Source organism: Balaenoptera borealis (genome assembly GCF_965194805.1).
Source record: "Balaenoptera borealis genome assembly, chromosome: 9".
In the NCBI taxonomy this organism is placed as follows: domain Eukaryota; kingdom Metazoa; phylum Chordata; class Mammalia; order Artiodactyla; family Balaenopteridae; genus Balaenoptera; species Balaenoptera borealis.
In genome coordinates this window covers 111,341,322-111,360,045 of record NC_138873.1, presented here as the reverse complement: position 1 = coordinate 111,360,045, position 18,724 = coordinate 111,341,322, and the positions used below count along the sequence as shown (strand labels likewise).

At 47.5% G+C, this 18,724-nt stretch overlaps 1 protein-coding gene across 2 annotated transcripts; it reads left to right on the top strand.

Moving 5' to 3' along the window:
• Nucleotides 1-2,466: 2,466 nt before the first annotated feature.
• LOC309634703 (uncharacterized protein) lies at nucleotides 2,467-14,800 on the top strand. Of its 2 annotated transcripts, none has more exons than XM_082405123.1 (2): nucleotides 2,467-2,609; nucleotides 14,513-14,800. In XM_082405123.1, the coding sequence occupies exons 1-2, from the start codon at nucleotides 2,498-2,500 to the stop codon at nucleotides 14,779-14,781; spliced, it is 381 nt and encodes a 126-aa protein (XP_082261249.1). In that variant the 5' UTR covers nucleotides 2,467-2,497; the 3' UTR covers nucleotides 14,782-14,800. The 2 variants fall into 2 exon arrangements, 1 of the variants encoding a protein (XP_082261249.1); XR_014248313.1 differs by lacking the exon at nucleotides 2,467-2,609 and adding an exon at nucleotides 2,613-2,717 and having other exon boundaries at nucleotides 14,513-14,599.
• The last annotated feature ends 3,924 nt before the right edge of the window (nucleotides 14,801-18,724 follow it).

Below are 18,724 nucleotides of genomic sequence, written 5' to 3'. Positions count from 1 at the left end.
AATCAATCCAGAGTCACTTCTTCCAGCAGCAAGGCAAACAGCTGAGAATCCTTGATAGGAGTGGGGGAAATGGGTGCTTATAAACTGCTGATGTGCCACACCTGTGCTGATTCTAAGCGTACACAAACTCCTTACAAAGGATGTTAGTCATTAGTATACAAATTTGTTTGATAGTCATACTTTTTGAGCCTGTAGTTTAAGTCCCGGTTGTTTACTGTATAAGTTTGTACAGTGTTACAAGTTTGAAATAAGTGTGTATAATTACGCAGGCTTCTCTCTAATACTCTTAAGTTGGATGCAATTCCTGTGCTCATCTATCTGCTTCTTTAAATACCATATCGAGGGACTTCCTTGGTGGTGCAGTGGTTAAGAATCTGCCTGCCAGCGCAGGGAACATGGGTTCGATCCGTGGTCTGGGAAGATTCCGCATGCTGCCAAGCAACTAAGCCCGTGCGTCACAACTACTGAGCCTGTGCTCTAGAGCCCGTGTGCCACAACTACTGAAGCCCGCGCGCCTAGAGCCCCTGCTCCGCAACAAGAGAAGCCACCGCAACGAGAAGCAAGTGCACAGCAAGGAAGAGTAGCTCCGGCTCGCCATAACTAGAGAAAGCCCGTGCACAGCAATGAAGACCCAAGACAGCCAAAAATAAATAAATAAATACCATGTTGAACTTGCAGTCAAAGAAATGGTGTGTATATGGGGGAGGGGGGTGTTTAGAAAGCATGATAAAGGAAGTCCTCACGAGGGGATGGTTTACACTTTGTTCTTCCCTCAGAAGAGTTACTTTTTATTAGCTACCTGACACATTAGTACTTTATTTCCCTTTCATTGAAATTGAGAACTACGGAAGAGTAGAAAGAATTCTGTATATCCTTCACTGAGAACCAACTCTTGATATTTGTCACATTGATTCCCTCCCTCTCTCTCTCTCTCTCTCTCTCTCTCTCTCTCTCTACATATATAATTTGGGGGTTTCATTTTTGGGGCGTGCTGAACTATTTGTAAGTGGATTGTAGATATCAACACTTTACATATTTCAACATGTTTCTTGTTAGAACAAGGACCTTTTCTTATGCCATAAAGGCACCACACTCTAGAAATTGTATATTATAGAACATACAATCAAACACTATTTTACAATATAGTCCATGTTAAAATTTCCTCCACTGTCCTGAAATGTTCTTTCTCTTTGATTCAGGGTTTGAATCATGCATAGCACTTGGTTGTCTCTTTACTAATAAGATGACCTTCTGCTTTTTTGTTTTCATGGCTTTGACAGACCAGTAGTCCATTGGTCCCATTGTTGGTGATGCTAATTGTGGTCTTTGGTTAAGGTGGCATCTGCCCTCCAAGTCGCTATTGTGAAGGAATATTTTCTTCTTTGTAATTCATAATCTATGGGCTAGGCTTGCCAGAACTCTTCAATATCCAGTTAATAACCTTTCATTTGATAGTTAGCCATTGATTATTATCTGAATTGATTACACTGGTGGCTGCAAAAGAACAACCAACCCACAGGTTTTGATTGCAGGTGAAGAGGTCTGCCCTAATAAGTGGCCATGAAGGCTGCTGAGGGGACATTAGATGTTATCAGAACATGATCTTGGGAAAAGCCAGCTTCATCTCTGTCTGTGAAGCCCTAAACATTGAAACACACCCCCATCGGATAGATTTAGTGCAGTGTTTAGAGCAATCTGTTTTTTTAAATGAATAAAACAAGTTTGTTTAGGGCCTGAAGGCCGGACCACATAGTTTAGGCCACGTGAGCTTCGAAATCCGGGTAGATTCAAAAGTTCCAGACTCAGGGGCTTCAAGGAACGTGAACCGTGGGGCACTTCAGAGCCCCTATCAGGACCCTGGAAGAAAATGAATATCGGAATCTCATTTTCCTCTTCGTTAAGTGGCAGGAGTGCCTCCTCAGTCTCCTGAAGTTGCAGGGCTCGCCCCGCAGTGAAGTCCCGGGGTCCGGCTCCCTTAGGCCAAGGGAAGACACACCCTCCTTTGGAACATGGAAGGCAGGGGCTCGATTTGGCAGCTGGGTGGCCGTCGCACCCCCAAACCTGTACTGCTTTCCGGGGTTCAGGCCCAGCCACTGTTTCTAGAATAACAAGGGTTTCTAGCGCCGTCTCCCCACTCATTCCCAAGGTGAAGGGATTTTGGTGCAGAGGAAACGAGTTAAACCAGGTGGGAGCCCAAGTCAACTCGGAGACAGCTGGGCCCACCCGCGCTCGGGAGCCGGAGGTGGGCGGGGAAGCGCCCTAGACAGTCAACCGGAGACGAAGGCGGCGCGGGGCGGGCGTGGCGTGGCGAGTGCGGGATTTAGCTGCCGGGCCGGGGGCGGGGCCTGGATGGGGCGGGGCGGGGCCTGGATGGGGGTTGGCCAGGGGAGCGGGGCGCGGGGCGTGGCCCGCCCGTGTGCTTAACTTTCCGCCGGAGGCAGCGTCCTGCCCAGCCTACGTCCGAGCTCCGAGCAGGGTTGGTTTAGACGCCCTGAAGATGGGAAAGCTGCCCGAGCGGAACGACATCCCACCTTGGGTGGGGGCTCCCGAAGTCCTGAAGGAGCCCGGGGTGTTCCAGGTGCAGACGGGGCTGCTGGAAGCCGTGTTCCGTGAGTGAGCCCAGTTCTGACCCGAGTGCCCCGGCCCTCCTGGGCCCGAGCGCTCATCTTCTCACCTAAACAGGCCCCGACGGATCTCGAATCCCATTCGTCGAGCAGGTGAGCAAAGTCATGCTGCAGATGAAGGGTCTGGAAACTTCGGACCTCGCCGAAGTCATGGTTTACGGCTCTTATTTGTGCAAGTTCCAGACCAAGTGGGTGCTCCAGTCCGTGGCCTGGCGGCACCGCCAGCGGCGCAAGCAGGTTGAGAGGCCTCAGGACCAGGTGCCCTGGACCGGTCTGTGCAGGCGGCCTGGTTCCCGCCCCTCCAGCCCTCCTCACCCCTCCCTAACTATCCCCTCCGGGCAACCACCAACAGCACCTCGGCCAGCACCCACCCGGGGAGGCCTCTGTGTCCAGGCTGTGCCCCAGACTCCTTGGCAGTGCCGGCCCTTGGTCCTAGGGACCCTGGAGTAAGGCTGTGAGAGGTGGCCGGGGCTGGCCTCCTGGGGCGGGGCCTCCCCACCCGCCATGTGGGAATGAGCCCAGTTGGCCGCAGGTTCTGAGGTTCCCGAGAATCGCAGGCCCAGGACGCCTAGCTGGGAAGTCCCAGAAAGGAACCTTGGAAAGAGGCAGAGAACTGTTCAGGCTCTTACCCTCTCCCCTCACATAGGCCTGCTGTGGCTTTCTGGTGCAGGGATGCTGCAACCTGAGGAAGCCATGAATTCGCTCGACGTAGCTCCTCGGATGAAGGGAAGCCAGTTTGCAGCCAGACCAACCTGGGACCGTGAGGTAGAGAGGAGGCTGCAGCCAGAGCTGCAGGGGGTCTGGTTTAAACTCTGCTCCAGCCTAACAAGGAACACCCAGCTGGTTTCTGGTCTCTGCCTCTGCCTTTAAGTCCTGATGTCCTTCCCCCCAAGGTTGCTCATTGAAGAATCAAATTTTAAGAGGTTTCTTGATGTGTCTTGATGTGTAGTTGAGGTGTTGGAGATAACATCACAGGTGAGGTGGCCCTTGAGCTTAACCCTTAGTGAAACCCCTAAGGCTAGAAAGAGGTCCCAGAGCACAGGGTGAAAAAGGGCTAGGGGGAAAAAGGGTCTGGAGAGAAAAAGGAAAAGAGTCTAGGAGTCAAGTTCTGAGATGCAGCTCTGACCAAAAAGTCAGATAACCTAGGAGAGATGTGATATTCTGGCACTGAGAGTTTCATATCCTTCTAAACTAAATTGGAGACTGCTGTCTGGGTTCTCATTTGCATTCAGCCTACTGCTGCACATTATTTAGGTTGGAGTGTGAAGAAAATTCAGCCTTACAGATAGGTATACAGGAAAGGAGAACCTCACACAGACCCCTTGTAATGGTCTCTGGAATTCTCCACCACACTTAGAGAATTGCTGCCCTGGCCTCCGAAGGGTAAGTGGGATTAGGGTGGATGAAGCATTACCATAGGTGGGGCTCACTCCTGAGGGTAGAGGAGCCATCAGAACCGGGGCTACAGTTTTCCCTAGTAGAGACCAGCCTGGTAGTTCACAGGCCAGAATGAATCCCCTCAGGGAGCTTTCTGGCCCTATGACCTTAGCCACATTCACTCTCCTACCCCCTCTCCCTGCTCAGGCTCTAAATTAAAGATAATAGCATCTGACCTCATGTGAAGTTGTGAGATTTACATAGGGTACTTAGAGCAAGCATGACACCAGAAACAAGTGTTGACTATCTTTTGGAGCAATTGAACAAAAATGGGGGAGAAAAACTAGCAATGAGCCATTTTCTGCAAGAGGCGTGTGGCCTGTCCATCAGACAGCTGTTCTCGTCCTCACTCAGTAAATGAATGGCACCAGCATTTTGGGCCAGTGGTTCAGGCCCCAAGCTAGAAGCCATCCTTGATGCCTGACCACCCAAAAGGACTTCCTGCTCGAACCCAGTCAACTTGACTTCCAACCTGAGTCCTTCCTGCACCTGTACGTGGTCCAGGCGCCCACCCCACCCCGGCGCCAACCTGCCTTGCCAGAACTGCTGAAAGAGGCTCCTATCAGGTCTCAGGGGGTTCTCTTTTAGTCATCTCACAGTCGGCTCCTCAGCCAGACTTAATTCTTAAAACGTTAATCAGATGGCCCCTCCTCCAAAAGGAACTCCAAAATTCTCCAAGGTTTTCCAGCCAACTTAACCCAAGCTCCTGGCCCTGACCTAGAACGCCCTGTGTAACCTGCCACCTGCCTGCATCTCTGCTCCAGATCCTTATCCTTTTGCTGCCCCTCAAACAAACCGTCTTGTTAGCACTTCAGGGCTTTTATTTTTGCTCTTCTGCTAAGAACACTTCTCACTTGTTTTTATTAAATTTTTTGACCACCCCAGGTGGCTTGCAGGATCTTAGTTCCCCAACTAGGGATTGAACCCGTGCCCCCTGCAATGGAAGTGTGGAGTCCTAACCACTGGAACACCAGGGAATTCCCTCTCATTTTTTTTTGAATGATTCTGTTCCCTTTTTCCCGGTGGTCCATGTTCCCTCCAGAGGTCCTCTCCTTCCCCACTGTCTCTGCTTGACCTACTTTAGTTTTGTTCATGGCATTTTAAACATGACTGACAAGCTAACCGTTCGTTTTCCTCCTCTACCCCACTGGAAGGTAAACTCTAGAAAAGATTTTTAAAAAATAGACAGTATGTAATATTAAATATTGAGGACAGGTTTCTAAGACAAGGACACCAGCTTGGCTGCTTGGGTTTGGGTCTTGGCTCAGCCTCCTTAGCGATGGAACCATGGGCCTTGTGCTTTGGTTCCGCGTCTGTGATAGGATAAGATCCGTCGCATGGGTTGTAGTGAGGATATCAAGTCTCAGAACAATGTCTGACACCATGGGCAGTCACACGTGATTTCTTGAATGCATGAAGAACAGGCCGCAGGACAGAAGCTGGATTGCTCCCTCCCAGGCTTATGGAGGAGGGACTCCAGCCTCCAGCCCCTGTTCTCACGTCGAAGGCTCAGTGAGGGGAGCTGGGAAGTCCTTTGTCAAGGGCACTGTCTTCCTGCCTCCTGGAAATGCAGGATGGTGTGTGTGTTTCCTGGGGTCTTTGGAGGCCATACAGCCTTTAGGTCACCAGGAAGCAAAGGTCCGTTTTGGCATGCTATTGAAGTTCATTTGGAGGAGAGGAAGAGACTAGGCAGGTACCCTATTGGCATCCTGACACCCTCTCTTCCAACCTTTGAGAATTGCACCAGTACTCTGGCCTGGAAGTCATGGACCACTCAGCACAGCTCCTGCCCAGGATTTTGGAGGAGAAATCCGTCCCACCTTTCCCACATCCCCAGGAAATGATGATTGTTAAAACCATTGGCCCTCTGAGTTTGAAGAACTAGACACACATAAATGACTTTCCTCCTGTTTGGAGGGTCAGGAGGGACAGTTGGCTCAGTTCCGTGTGGAAAGAGGCCAAGAGTATCTACAGATAAATAAACAGGTTGACCTGCCTTGCAGATTTGTTCCTTCCCGGTAAGAAGAGCTGATGGGCTCTCATGGGACAATCATTGGGTGTCAGGATCGGAGGCTATTGCAGGGCCCAAGATGCTACAGATCAGGGAGGGGCTCGTGTTGGGATCAGGTGGGGTCTGGGCAGAGGGCATCTCGGTTTCCAGGGAAGAGACTGCCTCTGATCCTGGTCACCTCAGGGGGGTCCCTTGTGGCTTTGGGCACATTTTGAATGCAAGGGCATTGGCAAGATATTTCTGGATACCTGTTAACAGTTGCAACAGTTCCCTACAATCTCACCCAGAGACACCTGCAAACTTTTTTTTTTTCTGATCTGTTAGGTGAACAGTCTCCCTTTTGTACTTCTTGCTTGAGTCTCCTTATGGACCAACAGTTGTGGCCCCCAAATTAGCCTCAGCCAGTGCACCCTTTAAAGACTCAGTTGGCAGTGAATGATTGTGTGTGGGCATGTCAACTGTAGAGTTATGAACCCCAATTTTGCAGTGTAGAGGGGGCATAAAAAACTGCCCTTGCCCCTAAGTCTAGAAATTCCCTAAGGGCAGTGCTTCTAAATGTAGAAAACAGCTTTAGGTTAGTTAATCTGGGTCAAAAGTATCAAGCTTGGAAATTTAAGACTGTGCTATAAACCCCATGTGTGCCCTGGACTGAAGATTTTTCAGCACTAAAAAAAAAAAAAAAAAAAAATCCTAAGCAACACAAGACTTAGAGCAAATACATAGAAAAGTTTTGGAAATAGTAACCGGAAGGTTAAAAAAAAAAAATGGTTGTCTTGCGGTGGTCCTTTTTGTTTTGAGTTTGAAGCTCTTGATCAGTTTTCCGCCAAGGGTAAGCAAAAGGGCAACACAACCACTGCAGTGGGTGTGGGTTCGATCCCTGGTGGGGGAAGTAAGATCCCACGTGTTGCATGGTGCAGCCAAAAAAATAAAACTAAAAAGAAAAGAAAAAGTCAAGGCACAGTTATATGGTTTTTTTTTTTGACACAGGGCTGTACATCAAATGAGGTATTATTGAGAGTTTACACAATCCAGGTCTAAAGGCCATGTGACTCCCTTATGGAGATCAAGAAGGAATGTTATCTTTTAAAGAGCTGTCCCAGTAATCTTGGGAGAATGTTGCTCCTTATGGTTGAGCGGGTATTTCTGCCGATGGGGGAGCTTGGCTGGTGCGTATTGCTGATACACGATGCACAGCAGAGGGGAGAGAGGAGGCCAAAGGGCACAGAAAATCTTTTTGTGTTTAAATTTTTCTTGTCTTGCAATGAAATACAAATTTCATTTCACAACAGTTAAGGTGCATATCAACGGAATAATTCCAGTGAGCCCAGACTCTTGCATCTTCCCATTCAGAGAAAAGCACTAATATCGTTAACTTGCGATGTCTGTTTTTTGTTATTAGTGGTAATCTTTTTTTTTTTTTAATTAATTAATTAATTTATTTATTTTTGGCTGTGTTGGGTCTTCGTTTCTGTGCTAGGGCTTTCTCTAGTTGCGGCAAGTGGGGGCCAATCTTCATCGCGGTGCGCGGGCCTCTCACTGTCGCGGCCTCTCTTGTTGCGGAGCACAGGCTCCAGACGCGCAGGCTCAGTAGTTGTGGCTCACGGGCCCAGTTGCTCCGCGGCATGTGGGATCTTCCCAGACCAGGGCTCGTACCCGTGTCCCCTGCATTGGCAGGCAGATTCTCAACCACTGCGCCACCAGGGAAGCCCCAGTGGTAATCTTTTGATGCTCAACTACATTTTTTTTTTTTCAGCAGAAACTCCTGTATATCCTGTCTCCTCCAATACCTCTTTGGAGAAGTTCCTCAGGGCTCTCTGAGAGGCTGTTTCTGGGCTACAGTCCTCAGCAATGCCCCAAATAAAACATAATTCTTAACTTTTAGGTTGTGCATTTTTTTTTTTTTCAGGAGACATCTTCATCAAATCTCTATCAATGGTCAAGCTTCTCTTCTAGAACTTCAAGGTGGGCAGTGGGCTGAGAGGTGCCTCACTCCCACCCCCGCTCCTAAGAGTCTTTATTTTTTTTAAATTTTTATTTATTTATTTATTTATTATTTTTGGCTGTGTTGGGTCTTCGTTTCTGTGCGAGGGCTTTCTCTAGTTGCGGCGAGCGGGGGCCACTCTTCATCGCGGTGCGCGGGCCTCTCACTGTCGCGGCCTCTCTTGTTGCGGAGCACAGGCTCCAGACGCGCAGGCTCAGTAGTTGTGGCTCACGGGCCTAGTTGCTCCGCGGCATGTGGGATCTTCCCAGACCAGGGTTCGAACCCGTGTCCCCTGCATTGGCAGGCAGATTCTCAACCACTGCGCCACCAAGGAAGCCCTAGTCTTTATTTTTTAGAAGAGTTTAGGTTCACAGATAAATTGAGCAGAAAGTACAGAGAGTTCCCATAAACCCCCTGCCACACACTTGCCCAACCTCCCTAACTACAAACATCCTTTACCAGAGTGCCAACTACCAACTGGCACTGCCATCTGCCTCTGCAGTCACGAGCCACTGCAGTCGCTGACCTTCAGCACCCCCTGAAAGGGGCTCAGGGTGGAGATCAGGGGTGAAGCCCTCTGTGCTCTGGGAAAAACTGGCAGAACAGGCCTTCAAATAGTTAGATATTTTTAGAAGATTTCATGAGCCCAGTTCTTGCATCTCCTCATGTCTAGAAAAGCACTGAAATCATTAACGGTGACATCTGTTCCTTGTGACTAGCAGCAACCTTCTGCCTAAATGTGTGCTTGACGGCACGTACCCCCTTCATTAAAATCACATACATTCTGCCCTTCCCCCCACCTCTTTGGAGCAGTTCCTCAAAGCTACCTGAGAGGCTGTCTCCCGGGCTGTAGTTCTCATTTGCCCCGAATAAAACTTAACTCACAGCTCTCACGTTGTGCTTTTTTTTTTTTCTTTCAGTCAACCAGAGAGGTAATCTGTTCGAAAGAGATGAGTCTACACTGACATATAACTAGCAGTGAGAAAGTCCGTGGTTTACATCAGGGTTCACGCTTGGTGTTGTGACCAATGTATAGTGACATGGGTCCACCCTTACAGTGTCATACAGAAGAGCTTCACTGCCCTAAAACCTCTGTGCTCACCCTACTCATCCCTCCCCCTTAACCCCTGGCAACCACTGATCTTTCTACTCTCTCGTAGTTGTGCCCTTTCCAGAATGTTATATGGTTGGAATCATATACTATGTAACCTTTTCAGATTGGCTTCTTTTACTTAGTAAATGCATTTAAGTTTCCTCTGTTGACAAAGGATGCCATTTCAGTAAACAAAGGATGCGGTGGCCGTCAAGCTATTGGCCACTGCCGCTGCCCTGAAGGCACACCCTGAAGGCGTTCAGACTGGAAAAAGACAGCACACTGGCCCTACTAGGTAGGTAGTCAGATATGAGTGGGTCCTTGCCCCATCCTGGACAGGGTCATCTTTCCCTCCCCCACCTGGACAGTGGTGATGAGAAAAGATCATCCCGTTTGTGGTCAAGGACTGCTAAGTTTCCAGCCTTATTAGGACCAGGCAAGATAAATCCGCCAGCACAGTTTGGCTCAGGCACACCAAGACCTAAACAGTGGCTCAGAGTAACCTGGGGTTCATTATACTGTATTCGTAATAAATTAGCATTGAGGTTTTTGCTCCCCTCCACCATGGGTATCACTTGGGTGCTTATGGGTAAGTGCCTGCGCACTAGGAAAAAAGTTATATAACCTAAAGCTGTCAATCAACTTGTCAGTCAAATGACACAGTACACAGGGAGGGACCACCACTCTAAAAAACCCAAACCTACCCCCCATTGCGGGGCAGACAGCCTGCTCTCATCCTTTCTCGGGAGCACACCTTCTCTTAGCTTAATAAAACTCCTTGCTACTTAAAACTGCTCTAGGTCTCTCATCTGAATTCTCTCCCTGAAGTGGGCAAGAACCGAGGAAATCGCTGTCCTGCTGGTAACAGCCCTAGATAGTCAAGGTGCCCATCAAAGGAATAACTTCAGTAAGCTCAGGCTCTTGCATTTTCCCATACATAGAAAAGTGCTAAATTCATTAATTTGAGATACCTGGTTTTCCTTTAATTACCAGTAATCTTTTGATGTTCCACTGCCTGGTTTTGTTTTTTTTGGGGGGGGGGGACGTCACCTCCATGTCTTTTTGTGGCTTGATAGCTCATTTCCATGATCTGGATGGACCACTGTTTATTTATCTGTTCACCTACTGAAGGACAACTTGGTTGCTTTCAAGTCTGGGGAATTATGAATAAAGTTGCTATAAATATCTGTGTGCAGGCTTTTGTGTGGACCTGTGTTTTCAAGTCCTTTGGGGAAAATACTCAGGAATGAAACTCTTAAATTGTGGGGTAAGAGTATGTTTAGTTTTGTAAAGAGCTGTCAAACTGTCTTTCAAAGTGGCTGGACCCCTTTCTATTTCCATCAGCAGCGAATGAGAGTTCCTGCCGCTCTACATCCTCACTAGTGTTTGGCATTACCAGTGTTTAGATTTTGGTCATTCTCATAGGCGTGTGGTGGTATCTCGTTGCTGTTTTAATTTGCATTTCCCTAATGACATGTGATGTGGAATGACATATGAAGCATATTTTCCTATGCTTATTTGCCATCTTTATATCTCCTTTGGTGAGGTGTCTATTCAGATCTTTTTTCTCTTTTTTAAATCTGTTGTTTTCTTATTGTTGAATTTTAAGAGTTATTTGTATGTTTCAGATAAAAGTCCTCTATCAGATATGTCTTTTGCAAATGTTTTCTTCTAGTCTGTAGCTTTTCTTCTCATTTCCTTGACAGTGTCTTTCACAGAGCAGAAATTTAAAATTTTAATGAAGTTCAGCTTATCAACTATTTCTTTCATGGATCGTGCCATTGGTGTTGTGTCTAGAAAGTCATCATCAATACATACAATGAAATACTGTCAGCCATAAAACATAATGGAAGCTTGCTAATTATGACAATACAGATGGCCCTTGGGGACATTATGCTGAGTGAAATAAGTGAGACCGAGAAAGACAAATACCATATGATCTCACTAATATGTGGAATCTGAAAAAAAAAAAAAAAAAATCAAAAAAGCCAAGCTCATAGATACCTGAGAATAGACTGGTGGTTGCCTGGGGGTTTAGGGGAAGTAGGAGACATGGCTGATGTGGGTTACAAGGTTCTAACTTCCACCTATAAAATAAATAAGTCATGGGGATGTTATGTACTATGTGGTGACTATAGTTAATAATACTGAATTGCATGTTAAAGTTCCTAAGAAAGTAGATCTTAAAAGTCCTCATCACAAGAAAAATAAGAAAGAGAAAATTTGTAGCTATGTGCAGTAACAGATGATAGCTAGACTTATTGTGGTGGTCATTTTGCAATGTATACAAATAACAAATGATTATGTTGTGCAACTGAAACTAATATAGTGTTATGTGTCAATTATACCATAGCCAAAAAAAAAGGCGTCACCAAACCCAAGGTCATCTCAATTTTTCTGCTATGTTATCTTCTAGGAGTTTTATAGTACTGCATTTTAAATTAGGTTTTTGATTCATTATGACTTAATTTTTGTGAAGGGTGTAAAGTTTGTCTAGATTCTTTTTTTTAAATCTGTTTGTTGAAAAGACTATCTTTTCTTCATTGTGTTGCCTTTGCTCCCTTTGTGAAAAATCAGGTGACTGTATTAGTGTGGGTCTATTTCTGGACTCTGTTCCATTGATCTATTTGTCTAGTCTTTTGCCAGTACCACGCTGTGTTGATTACTGTAGCTTTGTAGTAAGTCTTGAAGTCAGGTAGTATCAGTCCTCTGACTTTGTTTTTCTGTATCTTGTTGTTTTAATACATGATTCTCAGTAGTTAAGTAGATCATCTCATGTACTTGTAAGTAACTTATTTTCCTTTTCTGTGAATTGCATAGTTGTGTTCTTTGTCCCTTTTTCTGTTGCGATCTCCATCCAGTTTTTATTTATTTGGAACAATTCTTTACATGGTCTACGTATCAATACCTTGTTGTTGTTGTTTTTTTGGTGTTCAAGTATCTTCTTCAAATCTCTCATCCATTTGATAACTTTGTGATATCATCTTCTAATGTTTTTCTAATTGAGGTATAATTGACATATTACCTTAATTTTAGGTGTATGACATAGTGATTCAATATTTGTATATTTTGTGAATTGATCACAAGAAGTCCAGTTCACATCCATCACCACATGTAGTTACAATTTTTAAAAAAAAAATATTTATTTATCTTTGGCTGCATTGGGTCTTTGTTACTGTGCGCGGGCTTTCTCCATTTGCGGCGAGCAGGGCTGCTCTTCGTTGCGGTGGCTTCTCTTGTTGCGGAGCACGGGCTCTAGGCGCGCGGGCTTCAGTAGTTGTGGCACGTGGGCTCAGTAGCTGTGGCTCGCGGGCTCTAGAGCGTGGGCTCAGTAGTTGTGGTGCACGGGCTTAGTTGCTCCGCAGCATGTGGGATCTTCCCGGACCAGGGATCGAACCCGTGTCCCCTGCATTGGCAGGTGGATTCTTAACCACTGCGCCACCAGGGAAGCCCATAAATTTTTTTTTCTTATGATGGGAAGTTTTAAGATTTCCTTCTTAGCAACTTTCAAATATGCAGTGCAGTATTATGAACCATAGTCACCATGCAGTACGTGACATCCCCAGGGCTAATTTATTTTATAAGTGGAAGTTTGTACCTTTTACCTTCACCCAACCCCACCTTTGGCAGCCATTTGTTGAAAAGATATCCTCAAGTTTTGGGTATTTGAGACATACTTGTCCAAAAAATTATTTATCTAAGAGGCTTTTCTGCCGTTCTAGACCCTCCTCTTTGCAAGGGTTTTCTGTGAAGTCCTGTTGCTGTTAATATACTTATATGTGTTATAAACAGCCAACTTTCTCCTAACATTTAGTTAGGGACAAATTCCACAATAGAGAGGAAATCAGTTCTTCTTGGTCATCTTTTAAGAGCGTAGCTGTAAAACACAAGCATTGCCAAAGACTGAACGTGTGATCATACTTATTTTGCCTAGTGTCCTTTTAACATAACATATGGACACACACCCCCATCCCCCTTCAGTTAGGAATGCTACATCTCTGCAAGTTTGGTAAATTTCTAGTTTCAGTGGTTAGATGCATTGCTGGCCACCAGGTAGGGCTGGAGCCTTATTTATGCTGTTTTCTTTTTTCTTTTTAATTTATTTTTGGCTGCATTGGGTTTTCATTGCTGCACGCAGGCTTTCTCTAGTTGCAGCGAGCGGGGGCTACTCTTTGTTGCGGCGCACAGGCTTCTCATTGCAGTGGCTTCTCTTGTTGTGGAGCATGGGCTCTAGGCATGCGGGCTCAGTAGTTGTGGCTTGCGGGCTCTAGAGCGCAGGCTCAGTAGTTGTGGTGCACGGGCTTAGTTGCTCCGCAGCATGTGGGATCCTCCCAGACCAGGGCTCGAACCCATGTCCCCTGCATTGGCAGGCGAATTCTTAACCACTGCGCCACCAGGGAAGCCCCTATGCTGTTTTCTATGCACCCTATTCCTGGCTGTCCCATTTCAGAGGTAAAGTAGCCTTCGTCTTATAATTTTTAGGACACTTTCCCAAAGCAGTCTTCATCTTTAAACTCCCCACAGATCATCAAGTAGATAAAGGGCAAAAAGGAAAGGAAAGAACTTCCAAGCTCATCTGCCCATCATGTTTCAGCATAATAACTACCCTTACTTGAGGACAAGTCTCTCTGCGGCCCTGAGCCTGGGGGCGGGGAGGGGGCTCGGTTCTGGGTACAGTCAGCCTCCTCCCCCAGTTGTCTAAGGGGATTTACGGGACTTTGGAGCCAAAGGTCAAGAGCACCTCCCTTTCCTTACCAGGTCCTACACGGATTGATTGTCTCTTTTAAGTATAAGATTGAGAACTTTACAGACATATTGTTCAAAACCACTTTTTGATGAAGATCCTTTTATTTGCTACTCAAGACATTTAGTAATAATCAGATGTTACTCGCGCTGGTTTCTCAGCCCTCTGCTAGTGAGGTTTTTACTGACTTGAATTGTTAAGAATTTGGAAAGTCGCAGCCCTGTGTTTCCTTTGTAGTAGTAGATCTGTAGGAGGAGAGGCTGGTTGATGCTCAAGCCCGTGGACACAGCCTGGTCATAGATTCCTGGGGGGTGAGGAAACTCTTCTCTTTCTTATACCAGAGTTAATGATGATATTTAAAACAACACTTTATCTTTCGTTCAGGTCATGGCATGCTGTTTTTCTTTATACTTTAATAAAAACATTACAAAGTGGCCAGTGAGACTATGATATAGAACCAGATAGAGATTCTGAAGAACATTTGATTTCCTGTTCCCCCCTGCCCTCTGCCCTGTGGGTTGTAAATTGAGTAAGTTCTCTTTTGGAAGGGAGTAAACCGCTCAAGACTTGAGTGTCATGCTCTCCTAGTCGTTATTTACCAAATCCCTTTTCTTGTTTATAGGAAGAATTGTCACCTGCGGAATGCCCATGAGTCTCAACCCACCAAGCTGGGCTGGTTCAAGGGCTTCCTGGTCCAACAGCTGCGCTAAACCTTGGCTCTGCAGAAAAGGAGCAGTCACCACAGTGTCTGCTGCAATTCCAGACAAAAGCGGAGAAGAAAGAACATCAACTGCCAACAACAAAATCACCCCAAACTACCCGGCACTTTCATTATCCTGGGCAGCTTTATTCGCGGTAAATGTACCTCTGCTGGACTTTTTCATTTGTTAAAATCGCTTCCACGATTTCATTACTTCCTTCATGGATCACAATTTATGAAGCATTAGTCTAGGCAGGCAGGTAGGAAGATTTATTTTCCCTTTGCATCTAAAAATTATGTATTTATTTAAAACAAAACTTCTCCTGACACAGATGTGATTTTTTTTTTTTTTTTTTAATGCAGTGAGTGTGAGTTCTACACAGTTCCAGGCATGTGCTAGGTAAACCAAATACACTGTCAAAGCATAAGGCAGGAAACTCATGGGATTTATAGTCTGGTCATTGCAATGAAGATTTATATTCTCTTAAGGGATTAAAAAAGATCCCTTGAAATTGTAGAATCAACTAAAAATGTAATTGTCATTTGAATAGACTTTCTTCCTTTGTAGGAGGTGTGCCAATAATCACATTAACGTTGTATTTTTAATTACACACTTACGAAGATAAACAGCGTGGAAGGATACAAGAAGACAAGCAAAATTCCCCTTCCTGACCATACTTCTTTGTAACCTAGGCTCAGACACCCCCCCCCCCCATATCTGGGCATGTAGATTTAACTCATTCTTTTTTTATTAAACTTTCTATTATGAAAAATTTCACACACAAATGAGGTGGAGGAACAGTGTAATGAATCCAATCTATTGTTCAGCTTCAGCAAGTATCAATAATCTTGTTTTTATATTTCTTAAATGTAGATTGTTTTGAGGCAAATTCTAGACATATCATTTCATTTGTAAATAGTTCCTAACAACACCAGGATTAGGCGAACTGACCCTCCACACAGGGGAAAATCCACCCATAACTTAGTCACCGCTCCATATACTGGTTTCCTCCCTACCTGCCCTTCTGCATCTGTGGATTCAGTCAACTGCCTAGTGTAGTGCTTTAGTATTTACTATTGAAATAAGTCCGCGTATAAGTGGACCTGCGCAGTTCAAACCCAGGTTGTTCAAAGGTCAACTGTATTTAATTTTTATTACTAGATTTTAACTTTTTACAAGTTTTATATTGATAGAAAAATTGAGTAGGTAGTAGAGTTCCATACTATATCCTTTCATGGTTTTCCCTATTATTAACATTCCCTATTATAGAGTGTATTATATACATTGTTAATAAAAGTATGACATATTCGTTAAAATTAATGAACCAATAGTGATGGACTATTATTAAATAGTCCACAGTTTATTGAATTTCTTTCATTTTAACCAGCTATCCCTTTTCTGTTCCAGATCCCATCCAGGACACATAACCTTTAATTATCATTGTCTCCTAAGGGTCCTCTTGACTGTGACATTTTCCCAGAGTGTTACTGGTTTTGACGTCCTTGGCAGTTTTGAGGGACACTGGCCAGGTGTATTGCCAGATGCCCCTCTTGGAAGTCCTGTGATGTTTTGCTCATGATTTACCGGGGTTATACGTTTTGAGAGGAAGGTCAAAGAGGTCAAGCGCCACTTCCATCACATCCTGTAGATTTCTCTCTCCAGACAAGCTGTTTCAGGTTCTGGGAGCCTTGGTCTCCTCGCAGGTGGTCACTGGAACGGTAGAGGCCGGGCCCTCGGTCCGCGCTGCGACGCCCCTACCCCAGGCTTGGTTCCGAGCCCCTGGTCCCCCGCTAGGAGGGCAGCTGGTTCCTGGGGCCGCAGGAGACCTGGGCGCGAGAGGAGGGCCTTCTAGAAGGCATGGAGGCTCTGAGGAAGTGGAATCCTCAGAGCCAGCGTGGGTTCCATTCTTCAGCCGCCCCCCTTCACCCCCTGCCCCCATTTCCAGATTCCCTCTGCCTGGCATCCTAGGAGCCCGACCCTCGGCGGCGACCCCCGCCCGCTCCCCCGCCCCACGTGGCTGTGCAGCCGGCCAGAGACCCTGACACAAGGTAGTCTGGCGGGCCTGGGGTTCTTCCGGGGCCTTAGAAGGCAGAGGCGGTGACCGAGACCATCCCGGCGCGGGAACTGCTGGTTCACGGGGCAGACGACACGGAGACAAGTCGGGATGAGGGATGAAGGATGCTGGATGCAGGATGCAGGATGCTGGATGCTGGATGCAGGTCGGCGCGCGCGGAAGGGGCGGGGCCCGGCCGCCTAAGAGGCCCAGCGCTCCCTCCCCGCCGCACGGGTCCACGTTCCTCCCCGCGCCCCTCAGGCGCTTCCTAGCGCGCAAAGTCTGAGACAGATGAGGGGCGACGATCACATCGCAGAGGTCGTTTACGTCGAGCCGTGCATGGTCCACGCGTTGTTTGGTGAGTGAGCCCGGAGCTGGCGCCCTCGGACGCCCTACCGGCCGCAGCTCGTCCGCTGCGTCCCACGTTACTCCTCGGGCATGGGGCCCGGATCCGGGTGCCCTGAGGTTTCCTGGAATCCTAGACTATCCAGGGGCCAGGCTGGGTGGACTCCGACCCCGAGGGCCCCTTTCCTCCGTGACCGGAACCTCGCTTCCCCTCCCGCGGCTCAGCGCCCCTTCCCTCCCAGGCCAGGACGGCGAGATGCTGGCGGCCTTCTACGGTTCGTTCAGGGTCTCACTCGTGGTCAGTGCCGTCCCAGGAGGCGGAGTCGGGATCTTCCTTATCGGATCGCCCTGTTACCAGTATGTTAGGACGCTCCTCATTGTGGCAATGACTTTCCAGCTTCGGGTCCACCGGGATCGAGGTGAATGAGGGGTTTCATGGGCCCTGGCAGGGAACCCGTCCTTGGCCCAGGGGTCCGGGAAGGCGGGCTTGGGTCTCTGCCTCTTTCTGGTTCACTCCAGTTCCTTAGTCTGAGGTCCTGGAACAGTTCTGAAAACAACCACTCAGTCTAAAAACCCCCGGTGTGGGTCCCGGCTCCCGAGTTAGGGAAGGAGTCTTGGCGAGACCCACAGGGGAAAATCTAGCGTATCCGTGACTCCAGATGAGGGTCCCCGGTGGGTCCTTGGAGCAGCATCTTGAGGGGACGTCTTCCACCGAATCCCTTCTGGGGGCCTGCCTATCACTTAGATATCCTAGGACAGGGGATTTCAAAGCATAGCCCCGGACCAGCAGAATCAGCTTCACCTGGGAACTTTCTAGAAATGCAAACTGGCGCCCGCCCAGACCCAGAGAACCGGAAACCCTGGGGGTGGGACGCGGAGATTTCGGTTTTAACAAGCCCTTCAGGTGATTCTGATGCATCTCCACAAAGCCGCCACCTGACCAGCTGCTTTCTTTTTATCCAGAGCTCGGACCCGACGGCTGCTAAATTCCGCGTGGGCCTGGAGGCGCTCGGTTTCAGGCTGGGGCCGGTCCGGAATCCCTCATCCAGATGACGGGGATGGCGTTGCTTGCGGGGGGGGGGGGTGCTGACCTGGAGGTCGGGAGGCTAAGGCTCCAGCCAGCTGTGTTTGTGCCGTGAAATGTGAGGATGGGGGTGGGCAGCTCTTCTCAATTCTGTCACGTTCAAGTGACTGCAAGCTCGACCTCTTAAGGAAAGTTTCTGTGGTTTTATAACAAAATGATCCTCACTGGTTTTGCCTTGGTCAGCGTTCTTTCCAGGTTATGATGGGGGAAAGAAAACAATTTCAGAAAGTGTTTTCAGCTCCTCACTGTGATGGGGGGGCCTGTGTGGAATTTCTGGAGGCGTCCCCAGCCCCTCCCCCGCCCCCTTCCCCGCTCTGGAATCCTTTCCTGCCTGGGTCCCTACTGGGAAGAGTGGGGAGCTTCAGGGAGGGAGGTCCTGCTGTGGGGATTCTGCCTGGCGGTCCAGGCAGGTGAGACAAACAACTGCCCCTTGGCTTGTGTAGCCCAGGCTCTCAGCTAGCTTCTGCAGGAGCTGCGAGGTCTTAGAAGCAGGTATGGAGTGCATTGAAACGCGTCTGGAGTCTGTCTGGTAGACTTGTTTGGTAAGCAGGACCCATGCTCCTGGATGGTTAAACCTGGGCAGTTTTTGTTGAGGTGGGAACACAGAAATACTTGGCAACAGGGAGTGCATTGGGTCAAGAGTGAGTTTAT

Bases quoted from the DNA above. Each gene is read 5' to 3' on its own strand.
- LOC309634703 (XM_082405123.1), top strand. From the start codon at position 2,498: ATGGGAAAGCTGCCCGAGCGGAACGACATCCCACCTTGGGTGGGGGCT. The intron at 2,610-14,512 runs GTGAGTGAGCCC...TCTTGTTTATAG, and splicing joins GCTGCTGGAAGCCGTGTTCC to GAAGAATTGTCACCTGCGGA.